General features: G+C 41.4%; 1 protein-coding gene across 1 annotated transcript in view; it reads right to left on the bottom strand.

Moving 5' to 3' along the window:
* The window catches only part of zgc:158263 (ceramide kinase family protein), a 31,455-nt gene that overhangs the window by 3,006 nt on the left and 15,917 nt on the right, over positions 1-12,532 (bottom strand). The window contains exons 4-11 of the mRNA XM_039775129.1: positions 11,099-11,227; positions 10,801-10,864; positions 10,386-10,531; positions 9,923-9,997; positions 9,331-9,483; positions 7,273-7,378; positions 6,621-6,712; positions 6,300-6,517 (exon numbers count right to left, since the gene is read on the bottom strand). Of these exons, the coding sequence (XP_039631063.1) occupies positions 6,300-6,517; positions 6,621-6,712; positions 7,273-7,378; positions 9,331-9,483; positions 9,923-9,997; positions 10,386-10,531; positions 10,801-10,864; positions 11,099-11,227 (983 nt within the window). The remainder of the gene's footprint in view (positions 1-6,299; positions 6,518-6,620; positions 6,713-7,272; positions 7,379-9,330; positions 9,484-9,922; positions 9,998-10,385; positions 10,532-10,800; positions 10,865-11,098; positions 11,228-12,532) is intronic.

Below are 12,532 nucleotides of genomic sequence, written 5' to 3'. Positions count from 1 at the left end.
CTGTTTTTGCATATGATTGGATTCCATGATTGCCATAACTCCTTGCTGGAGTAGTTGGATCCAAGAACGTTACTTCTTTGCATTTTCTATTTTAGTGAGGTTTCATCAATAGATGTTTAAACCCATATCAATAAACTGGAATGGTTTGTTGAATAATCAAATTCATGGAATGTGGACAGCACGGTGGCACAGTGGTAGCGCTGCTGCCTCGCAGTTAGGAGACCCGGGTTCGCTTCCCGGGTCATCCCTGCGTGCAGTTTGCATGTTCTCCCCGTGTCTGCGTGGGTTTCCTCCCACAGTCCAAAGACATGCAGGTTAGGTGGATTGGCGATTCTAAATTGACCCTAGTTTGTGTGTGTCCTGCAGTGGGTTGGCACCCTGCCTGGGATTGGCTCCAGCAGACCCCTGTGTTCGGATTCAGTGGGTTGAAAAATGGATGGAAAGTGGAAAGCAACTACAATTTCCAGTGGGTTCACAAGCATCACTGCAGGTCTCCGTATTATTACAGAAGACAACATCAGTGTCAGAATTCGATAATGTTGTAAACATGATTCAAAGTTGATTCCTTCAATGTTGATTTAAAATTGCTGCTAATTGCAACATTATATTGTCATTGAAGTCTAAAATTATAAGTGTCTCATCATAAAATGGACTTGAATTAATGTCTGCCATCAAAACACAGTAAAGGTTAGTAATAACGCCCTCAGTTGTTCTCTTTCTATGATATTCTAAACAGTGACTTTGCATAGACAGAGAGATAGAGCTTTATTTGTCCCCTGGGGCAAATTTAAAACGCACCCATTCTCTTTCATTGTGGCTCAACCCTATCGCATTTACTAACAATATGCAGCGGTACAATAGCATTGGCTTCTTCAACAATGTAAGCTTTTGCTTTACTAGAAAATATAGTGTTATCAGAACAATGAAATCTCTGTCTATAGACTTGACCAACACAGAGCAGGCTGCCTTGTTTAGAGGCCCATTGGTTATGTATAATATCCACCCATCTAGCCATCTATCCATTTTGTAAACCAACTTTTAATATAGCATTACAAAATAATAGGTAGTCCTTTCAGATACAGCTCTGGAAAACTAATGCAAAATTTCATTATGTGTGAACAGAACTCACTATAAAAAGGTTTTTGGAGAATTAAAAGAAAGGAGTATTGCTCCTTAAGGGTTTGGCAACACTATATATCCCTTTTGGGCGGGAATATTTTCCAGTTAAAGGTCTACATGAAAAGAAAGAAGGAAGAAATGTCTTTTGGAAATTTAACATGGCTGAACACAACTCACGATAAGACAAAATGACATACTTTTAGACAAACAACCCTTTTCTCTGATATTCCATATACGTATAAACTGCTCAAAAAAATTAAGGGAACACTTAATCGTCACAGTCTAACACCAAGTCAGTTAAGCTTCAGGGGTATCAACCTGTCCAGTTAAGAAGCGTAAGCGATTGTGAACCAACTTCACCTGCTTTGGTACAAATGAAAGTGACAACAGGTGCACTGGAGAGGCAACAGCAAGATAACCTTCATAAAGGGAATAGTTTTGCAGGTGGTGACCACAGACAATTGCTCTCTCCTTATCATTTCTGTCTGATTCTTCTCTAGTTTTGCATTTTGCTGGTGTCCTTATCACTACTGGTAGCATGAGGCGGTACCTATGTGCCATCGCAAAAAGTTTTGCTGTGTCGCCCAGCACAGTCTCAAGAGCATGGAATAGATACCAAGAGATGAGCTGTCATATAAGGCGAGCTGGACAAGGCTGTAAAAGGGCATCAGCTCAGCAAAATGACCAGTATCTGGCTACTTTGTGCAAAGAGGAACAGGGGAAGCACTGCCAGAGCCATACAAAATTAACTCCAGCTGGCTACTGGTGTCCATGTTTCTGACCAAACTGTTAGAAACAGAATCCATGAGGGGGGCACGAGGGCCCGATGTCCTCTAATGGAACCTGTGCTTATAGCCCATCACTGTGCAGCTCAATTGGCAGAGAATACCACAATTGGCATCTCTGCCATTGGCGCCCCATTCTTTTCACAGATGAAAGAAAGTTCACACTGAGTATATGTGACAGACATGGAAGAATCAGGAGATGCCGTGGTGAATGTTATGCAGCCTGCAACATCATCCAGCATGACCAGTTTGGCGGTGGGTCAGTGATGGTCTGGGGAGCCATATCCTTGGAGGGTCACACAGTCCTCTACGTGCTAGTCAACTGTACCCTGGCTGCTGTTAGGTACCAGGATGAAATCCTCAGAGCTATTGTCAGAACTTACACTGGTGTAGTGGGCCCTGGGTTACTCCTGGTGAAAGATAATGCCTGGCTTCAAGTGGCCAGAGTGTGTAGACAGTTCTTGGATGACAAAGGTACTGATGCCATTGACTGGCCTGCTTGTTCCTCATGCCTAAATCCAATTGAGAACCTCTGGGACGTTATGTATCGGTGAATCTGATTCTGCCAAGTAGCACCACAGACTGTCCTGGAGCTCACTGATGCCTTAATCCAGACCTGGGAGAAGATCCAACAGGGCACTATCTATAAGCAGCATGTCCAGACACTGTTGGGAATGCATACAGGTACAAGGGGGCCTTACACACTACAGAGTCACATTATGTGTTGCCGTGATGAAATTCAAGCCAGTTGGATGAGCCTGTGATTTCAATTTTTGACTTTGATTTTCAGTGTGATGTTGAAATCAGCCCTCAGTGAGTTGGTGATTTTGGTCTCCATTGACAGTTGTTACATCATTTTGTTCTCAACGAATTACAGTCTTACTCAGTAAAGATTTTCCACTTGAATATTTTGTTCATCAAGATAAAATGTATGATTTAAGTGATTTTTGAGCAGTGTATTTTAAGTTGGACCAAATGAAATGCACATGCAAAATTTCAGAAAAATCAGTCCAGTCATCTTTGTGTAATTGGCGAACAAACATATGGATAAAGAAAACAGATTATGATTTTATTTATAAATATTTCACTATGGTATTTTATAGGCCTACTAGCTGATTACCCCCAGTGGCTTCGCTCACTGAGTGCAAGGGAAAAAAGTAAAATGTAGTATATAAAATATTTAACAGTAAAACATTAACATGTCAGAAGTAAAGATACATTGAGCAGTACTGGAGTGCTTTAGAGTAAAGTACATTTTAAAGATGCTATAACACAACAGGTAAATAGCACTAACAGCAGCTTAAATGTATTTGGATCATCTCTCAGTAGCAGATCCCTTGTGAAAGGCGCTACACGACCGCTGTAGTATAGAAATTACATTTTCTATGCAACCCTGCAAATTTCTGTCTGACAACGTTGCACTACGTGCCTGTGATTTAAGAGAAAAATTATTCTGAGGAATGTGGACGCTGCCGTTCTATGCTTAACAGGCAGAAGGTCCAAACAATTCCCAAGTCCAAAACTTAACATGAAGAGGTCGGTACACTGTTGTTTACTTCTAAAGAAAGAGATCAGCACCGATTTTAAAGTCGCCAACATCACATCACAAACATACAAAGCTGTCCACGGGAGAAACTGAATTTACTAGAAACAGCCAAGCTCCTTGATCCTGTTGTCTGGGAAACTAAAAGTTAGGCCTGGAAAATCCTGAATTCTGGCGACACCCTATTTTGTATCCAGTTGAGATTTTAAGTGTACAGTTTTGTCCACTTGGTAATTATCTTGCTCAAACTTGCTACTATCTAAGGTAATTACTGATAATTTTTTGTATTTCTAGATGTAAACCTTCCATTGTCTTAAAAGAATTCATCACAAAAGCAACCTTGAATGTTGCAGGGTTTTAGTGACCTGAACTCACCTTAAGGGACAGTAAGTAGTCGTGCAGCGTAATTTACAACGAGAGTTTTGCTTCGATGGCGCCGATCACACTCATTCGCAAAGATTTCCACTCTCCCAGGAGCCGACGGGGCACTCGAAGTGTCACAAACAGTGCGAGAAGAGAGGATGCTGCCCGAAACTGCGAAGCTCTGGACCCGGCGGAGCAGCCTGACATTCCACGCCTCCGAGCGTCCACTTTGTTCTCATGACCCCTCGCCGTTAAAGGAGGTCTTGTCTTCACATTGTTTACAGCTCGGCGCAGTTAAAAAGTAGAAAGACGCAAAGCTGTTTTCCTCATCTCTTCTACTATCAAGTACTGCCAATTAAAAAAAAGTTATAATGTGGCAGTTTCCGCAACAGTCAAGCAGACGAATAAATAAAACTTCTCTGTCAGAACGTGCCTAGCGGCAGACAGCTGAGCACTGGAGTCCAGAGAGGAGGGCTGGGAGAGGGCGGTGTGGGCCGCATTTCTAATGGATTGATCGGCGTGTTTGTGTTTACTTCTTTTCAATATTAGTAAAATAACTCTCACACAAGTAATAACAATTCGTAAAAACGACCTAAAAATGGCATTCACAAATGAAGTGATTAGATCCTGTATTATAATATGTTCTGTGGTCATACGTAATTTCCATTTCAAACGCAAAAAGAATTTTATACATATAGATACACTCTAAAAAAATACTAAAATTCACACTATTCTTTCATTTCATTTTCATTTCTTTCATTCATTATTCTTTGCACTTGTTTTAATTGTTGGCTATTGTTTTATGTAATAATCTCACTGTTGTTTACTTTTAAAGCAAGAGATCAGCACCGATTTTAAAGTCGCCAACATCACATCACAAACATACAAAGCTGTCCACGGGAGAAACTGAATTTACTAGAAACAGCCAAGCTCCTTGATCCTGTTGTCTGGGAAACTAAAAGTTAGGCCTGGAAAATCCTGAATTCTGGCGACACCCTATTTTGTATCCAGTTGAGATTTTAAGTGTACAGTTTTGTCCACTTGGTAATTATCTTGCTCAAACTTGCTACTATCTAAGGTAATTATTGATAATTTTTTGTATTTCTTGTATCACTTGATAGAGATATCAGCATCAAAAATGCTAAGTAAAACATCTACGCCTTTACTAACCTCACTTTTGTCATTACAAGGTCATAAGTCAGGTGCAAGGTAGCAATCGACCCTGATTTGGGCACCAGTCTGTCATCGGACACGTTAACGTACACCACAAAAATGTAAACGTAAATAGGTTAGCATAGAAATAAAATAGCATAGAAATAACTTCTATCATTTAAGAAGGTGTTAATATTCTATGGCATTGGAAAGTGGTGCTGCCTCATGTATCCAGGCTTGATTTCTGGCCTCTCTATGTGGTTTGTGTGTTTTCTTTATGTTCATGTAGATTTCATTGAGTATTCTGGTTTCCTTAAACATGCCAAAGAGTCACATGCTAGGGCAATTTGTGTCTATAAATGGCCTTTATACGGCTGACAGACAACCAGGTTTGGTTTCTGCGTTTTGTTCTATGTGTTGTGATGAATAGGCTCTGATTGTGGGTGTGCATCTGACAATTGCTGCGTGGGTGTGTGTGTGTGTGTGTGTGTGTGAGATGAATATGCCCTGTGGGTAACTGGCAATCTGTCTAGGGTTGGGTAGGGTACTGCATTGTGTCCAATTGTGCCTAGTGCCTTCCTATACAGCGTCAGAAAGTAGGTGGATGAAACTTATCAAAGCAGCTGGACGCACACTCTGTGATGCACTTGTGACAATGATGATCATTATGGTGCGCTCCAGGCAGTGCTCATGGTATGCATCTCCACTTGGGCATTTCAGTGAGTGTCCATAGAACATGACTTTCATCCCTTGATTTTTCTCTTTTAATATCTAATCCCCAAGATACTCCAGGAATATTTTTAGAGCAAACTGTTTTCTATGCCATCGTAAAGGTCCTACATCCTGGGTCTGAATTCCTTTGTATGTGTGTGGAGTCTGCACATTTCCCCCATAGCCCCTGGTTTTTTGTGAGTTCTAAAGCAGTCCAGTGAGTGTGTGATACACGTGTGAGCCATGCGAGGGACTAGCACTGTGCAGAGTCGATTCTTGACTTGCGCCCAATGTTACCAGAATTGATTCTGGAACTAGTGACCCTGAACTGGAACAGGTTCGAGAGTGTTATATGTATTATGTTCAATACTTTTACTAACTAAGCTGTGTGGTCAACCATTCTGACCGTTCATCGACTCACTTGTATAGTCAGGTTGACGTTTTATATTCTGACATAAGGATCACAAACTTCAAGACACTTCCCCGAGTCATGCTATTTGCTTGCAATCTCGTGCCTTATTTTTTATGTTTCATAATGCATCATTTATTCTGTAACTCACCTTGTGACCTGAAATATGCTCTTGGAAAAAAGATCAGTATGGTAAACAATGCAAATGTTCACTCACCTGGTCTTTTTGGTTGGTGTGGCGGAACAAATGCCTTAAAAAGCTGACACGGGAGCACTTGCGCACAATGATGAGATCTGCTGTGCCGTCTGCTAGGTGTGCACAGGGAGACAGGCCATCCGGACTCTTGGGACAAGCACTGGACATGCAAGTCATGTTAATAGCCTTGAACGTTCCTTCAGTACTACACCATTCGTCAATCACCTCCTCATCTGAGCCTGTGTGTGTGAGAAGAAGAGATAGAGAAACCAGTAAGGCATCAGCTGGGCAGGCAAATGAAGGTGTCTTTTTGAGTTGGGCATTCACACTCACACCCCCTACCTTGGCTTTTGTAGCTCCTTTTTGAGACGTTATCAAAGGCCATTTCTTCTGGACAGCATAGCCGCTCTGTGGACTCTGAGCATACCATACACCTGATGCAAAGATCAAGGAGACAGAGATCATTGGTGCACTTCAGAGCAAAGAAAGACCCAACAGGCAAGTCAACGGGTGCTATTGAATTCTAGATGTAACCCCAGGGACTGGAAAGCAATGTCCACCTTTATGTATAACATCTAACCTTCTCCTCATAAACAAACACATACTCAATTGAAAATAAATGCAAAGCTGGGGCCAACTGTGGATGAGATGGCTGTCCATCACAGAGCCCATTTAGTGTTTAATACCTAATTCATTTACTGATCAGTCTGATAAGGTGACTTTAGGCTGTGGGAAGACCTTGGAAGAAAGTTATGAAGATTCAGCAAGTTTTCAAATTGGGGCCAAAAAACCTGAAGGTGCCAACACAACCCTACTTTCATCACCCTCCTGATACCCACCAGCAATATTACATATATTGTTATTATATAACAAATCGAGGAGGAGCAGAGGTCTTCTCCCAGAATCAATGACTGGCGTGCAAAGTCAACCTCCATACAGAAAAAGAGTGACTTTCTCCGACATCCTGGCTCACTTTCACACACATTTGTCTTACCCAGTCCTGCAGCGAGTGTTGTCTCTTGGGTTCGACTGCCCTGTTCCTGCCAGCTGGTACTCAATGATGCCTTGATAGCTGCGGTTCTGGAGGAATACCTTAAATCCTAAAACACAAGAGGTCCGACAAATTTCATTATACTGATACGTTGATTTGCCTGACTGCAAATGATCATTCAGGTTAAATGGTTCACTTGAGAGAACAGAAGAAAATTCTAGGCCCGTTGATGATTTGGGCTGACATAACTGAATTCAATTGTCCTCAACACTAAAATGTTTGTGTTCAATTCCATCTATAAATTAAAAAAAAAAACTTGTCAAAGCAAGAAAAGGAAATGCCTTTATTCTTCTGTTATTTTCACAACTAGCTAGATCCTACCTATAGTCCTGGATCTGCCATATTTAGAGACTGCACGCAGCCTAGTTTAAAAGTGAGGTAAATAGAGAAATGCAAGAATAAAAAACACAAATGGAAAACCCCACAACGTGGAGTTAAACTGGGGTTCAAGTGAGGTGAGATGGCATTGCTAGCTGCTGTGCCAATGAGCCAACAGAGTGTTAAGAAGTAAAAAAGACTCTGAAACATAAGGATATACAACTCACAACAGAAGTGGAGTTGAAGGGAGTCCATCCATTTTAAAACCAGCTTAATCCAGTTCACAGTCATGGAGGCTGGAGCTTATACTGGAAGCTTTGGGCGCAAAACAGTGGGTCAATCCATCAGAGAGCACTCTCACTCACACAGTAACTCTCACTCACTGGGGCCAGTTTGGAGTCACCAGTTACCCCAAAACTGTGATGATGGAGGAAAACTGGTGTATAAGGAGAAACCCACAAATTCAAGGGGAAAACAGGCAAAATCCACAAGACAGAGCATTCAAACCAAGATTCACAGCTGCAGAGTTAACCACTGCAGAGCAAAGGAGTAGCAGGATACCATCAGTGTGGACGTAAGTAAGACACATGAACCGTTAAACATACATATAGAAATATAAGGGCCCCAAATGTCCCATTTTCAGTACTCTGTGTATTCACCCTTGGATTTGAGCTCATTTTATTGGGTTAAACTATTGGAGTCTTAATGTATTTATTAAGAATTCATTAAGGATTTTTTCCAATGACCAATGCAAACTGTAACATTAAGATGAAAACAAGATTATACATCACTTCTGATTTCTAAATAAGTAACTCCACAGGTACTCACAGTGACTAGTGCTTCTGCCTAACAGGTCGAGAGACCTGGATTTCTGCTAGGCAGCACCATCAATCACTGCACCATTGTGCTATCTTTGTGTACAATGTCTGGAAACTGAGCTCACTCTTTTACCTTGTAATCACTAGAAATTGAAGTATTATAGTAAAATCCCAGCCATTTATACATAGTATGCAAGGCTTGTATTAAAAAAAAATGACAGTTCTTTTTTAGGAATCCTAAAACCAATGTCAGAGTACATGACTTCTAGTCAAAAGGAATGTCATACTTGACAATTGTAGTTGCTGATCTTGTCTGAATATATCACATTACACAAATAGTTTATGCAGTCTTTGTCAAATTAGATGACAGCATGATAACTTTCTGGCACAGTTTCATATTTCTAAAGTACTACGAGCTCACCCCTTTACTCTGACAGCCAACAACACGCTGTCTGATGGAGCTGGTGCCCATGAGAAGGATTTATACGTACACTGAGTTAGGATGCAATCCCAGCTCCTTTTTTTCTTTTTTCCAGTCTACCGTGTTACAAAAAACATGAGACATCAGTGACATAAAGTTTCCTTCTGTTTGTAAGTTACAAAACACCAGCGTTCCTGATTTCTCATCGCTCCATTATTTGCCTCGTAGTTCTGGGTGGGCGCTCATTGGTTGTTGCATACACAGAGTCTATCCTTTTGACTTAAGACAAAATCTAATATAAATGAAGTCTATGACTGACTAATCACTGGAAAAGTCATGTAATGTGACAACGTCTTAAACAAACTTGACCTGACTTAACAACCTTACTTATACCAAACCTCTATAAAACATAGGGGACTTCATATTCATATAGCAGACATTTACCTGAATAATCATATCTGATTGGACCCATCCAACGGTGCTTATCACTGTCGGACAACACATCCCCATAGAATCCATATCCCACCATCGAGACGGAGTACTTGATGAGTTGCTTCTTGTGATGAACGGCACAAACATCCAAAGGCTGACTGTCACCTACCAGCCAAAACAGAAAGACATTGAACTTACAGCGGCTGTATTCATTTATTAAACAGAAGGAGCCTGAGCACCCTGCTATAACACTGTAATTTCTCCTTGAAATCAATAACTTAGTCTATCTATCTATCTATCTATGTATCTATCTATCTATCTATCTATCTAGGTATATAGTGTCTTTCATAATATCTATAGGTATATATCTATCTGTTAATGGTATACAGTGTCTTTTATAAAATCTACCTATCTGTTATAGAATACATATAGTGTATTTCCTATAATCTATCTATCTATCTATCTATCTATCAATCATTTATGGTAAATAGTGCATTTCGTATTATCTATCTGTGTACTATAAATAAAAAACAATGACCCAGCACCCCATTTTGAATTACACATATTATAGCAGTGTGAGACAGCCTGAGATAAATTTGCTTACCTATGATGATGTGCAGTGCTGAGGTGATGGGGTCATTCACTCCAACAGTAGCGAAGCACACACAGTTTGTTGAACCTGCAGGTGGACATATTTGACTTGCATCAGTAAAATGTACACTAGGTTCATTCATCAAGCACTAAGAACATCTAGGCTTGCACTTTGGGCAGGGGTCCCAGGATGCCAGCTTGCACCTGATCAGTAGTAAACCCAGCTCTGGCTTTTGGCAGTCTGAGATGTGAGAATGTTGCTTGATTCCATCTGTTGTTTGTCTCATCTTTCTTTGTTGAACCCCTAGTATGTTTAAGCTGTTGCTTTCAGCCAAGGTGGAAAATGGAATGAAGTGGGGGAATCCTCTGTGAGCACAATGATGCTGTCTCCTAGACCCCCCTTCACCATTACAGCAGGCACCAGTTGTTGAGAGAGTGCCCTCTACACTGCTATCAGATCTGTACCCCCACATTACCTGCAGGTATGATTCCAATACGCAGAGAACAGCCTTGCAGGGTGGCTTCAGGATCATCCTCAGAAATGCATGCCTCTCTCTGGCTTCGTCCAATCAGGCCGTGCATGAGCTCACTGAACATCCCATCTCCTCCCACACACACCACACTGCAAGCAGATGAGACACAAATGCTTAACATGGCTGTAGAAAACCTCTTACAAATCTGCAGAGGAACACAGGTTGTGCACATAGACAAAAAAACAGGTTAAACCAGTCTTTGATATAAAATGACCGCAGCCCATAAAAATTGTTCTTCACATGCAAACTGAAGGCTCGTAATGGAGGAGCTCCAAGTAAACACTGGACAGTAGCACCCATGGTAGGCAACGTGACTGACATGGGCTTACTTTGATCTGAATGAAAAAAGCCTTCTTACCCATCAAAGCTGGACAAATCCTTCTGCAGAATGTAATCCCGGGCTTGGTTTGCTCTTTCTGTTTCTGGAGAAGATGTAGAAGAAGAGTGACATCAAGACAAAAGTCAAGCCCAGTCAGCAGATACTGACAACTGCAATATATTACAACTGGACACCAGTGTAGGACCCCCTCACAACCCCCCAGCACCCCTGCAAACTTGAGCCCATGCCAGACATCTGTGTCTTAACAGATGCACCCTCTCCTCCCTCTGATTCCTGCTAATGGCCTCCACAGTCATTTTAGGAATTCATGCCTTACCCAGCACATGGACATTGATCCCTGCCAGCTCAAACAGCTGGGCAATATGCGAGTAGTAAATTTTGCATGCTTTTCCTCGGCCTCCAAAAGGATTGATAAACACTAGCAGCCTCTGTGGACGCTGCTGACCTAAGGCAAAAAAGAGAAGAACAGTCAGTCGAAGGAGCTCAGTCAGGGGTGGTGGAAAAAGAAGGTTAAAATAAAAGCTTTAAAGTGAGTCAGCTGGGCAGGCTGGGAAATCTGAGCTTGTGCACAACAAAGTAGGACTCGGGTGACTAGGGTGTAAGATGATTCTCATGCCCTCGAGCATGGCCGGCACTGTTATACCAGTGCAGCTTCATTTTTTTGCTAAAACAGCATATAATTGCTGAAGAGGTATGCACTGAGAAGGAAGACAACTTAAATGAAGAGAGAAAAATGAGAAACTTGCCAAAAGTAGTTGAAGAAAACTGTCAACAAGAATGAGTGACTGTGACAGCACACTCACAATCCTAGGCACAGACGTACAACACAAAAATACAAAACTTCCAACAGTAAGTCATATACATTCAGACTTGCATGAAAACGTGGAGCCATAATCTAACTGCATAAATGAAAAGCACGTCCACAATAGCAGACACACACTTACACACACATGCAGACATACATATAAATACACTTGGACATACAGTACATGCATACATATGCTCAAAAAGACACACAAACACATTGTAAACAATTGCAAGAATGTATCTCTGCAGCTTGGAGCCTTCAAACTGGAGCTCCAAGTAGGTGGAGTTGATTCCAACAGGTCCCAATAAAGTCAAGCTGCAGACCTCCAAAACTGATTAAACTATTGTTAAGATTAGGATTGTGGGAAGGCTATCTAACTTAAATAATGATGTCTGTCCATTAAGTCAACTCCACCTCTTTGGAGCTCCAGGGTGGAGACTCTGGGTTGCAGAGATATCAGTTTAAAGGATTGTCCATCAAGGTGATGTAACTAAATGTTCTGGCACTTCAAGGGGTTATTGGGACACAAGGAGCCACTAGGTAAGAGCACTAGCCTGGAATCTCTGGTTGACCTCCTTGCCAATTCCAAGAACTTGTATCTAAATAGTCCTTCCAGCCATATTTTCATGGAGTCAAAAGTGTAAATGCTGTCAAGAATGTGACTGGTGGGTGGAAATGTCCATGTTTAAATGTATTAAAACACCTCATATTAATAATTAGGGACAAGACCTGTATAGTTTGGTCACTTGGTTTGTTCAATTTTCCTAATATCAATTTATTATTTCTCCCATTGTAATAAACCCACCCTTTTTATACTTTCTTGGCCAAGTTGGTCCTATTTTAAAGTTGGGGAGCTCAAGATCAGAGGCGGCCTTATGGGTGTGCGGGGCCTAGGACTGACCAACCCCACACGGGGCCAGTTACGCCAAACACTGTTACCGG

Source organism: Polypterus senegalus, chromosome 13 (genome assembly GCF_016835505.1).
Source record: "Polypterus senegalus isolate Bchr_013 chromosome 13, ASM1683550v1, whole genome shotgun sequence".
Classification (NCBI taxonomy): Eukaryota; Metazoa; Chordata; class Cladistia; order Polypteriformes; family Polypteridae; genus Polypterus; species Polypterus senegalus.
The sequence above is the reverse complement of the archived record's forward strand: the minus strand, read 5'-3'. Positions and strand labels throughout refer to the sequence as shown.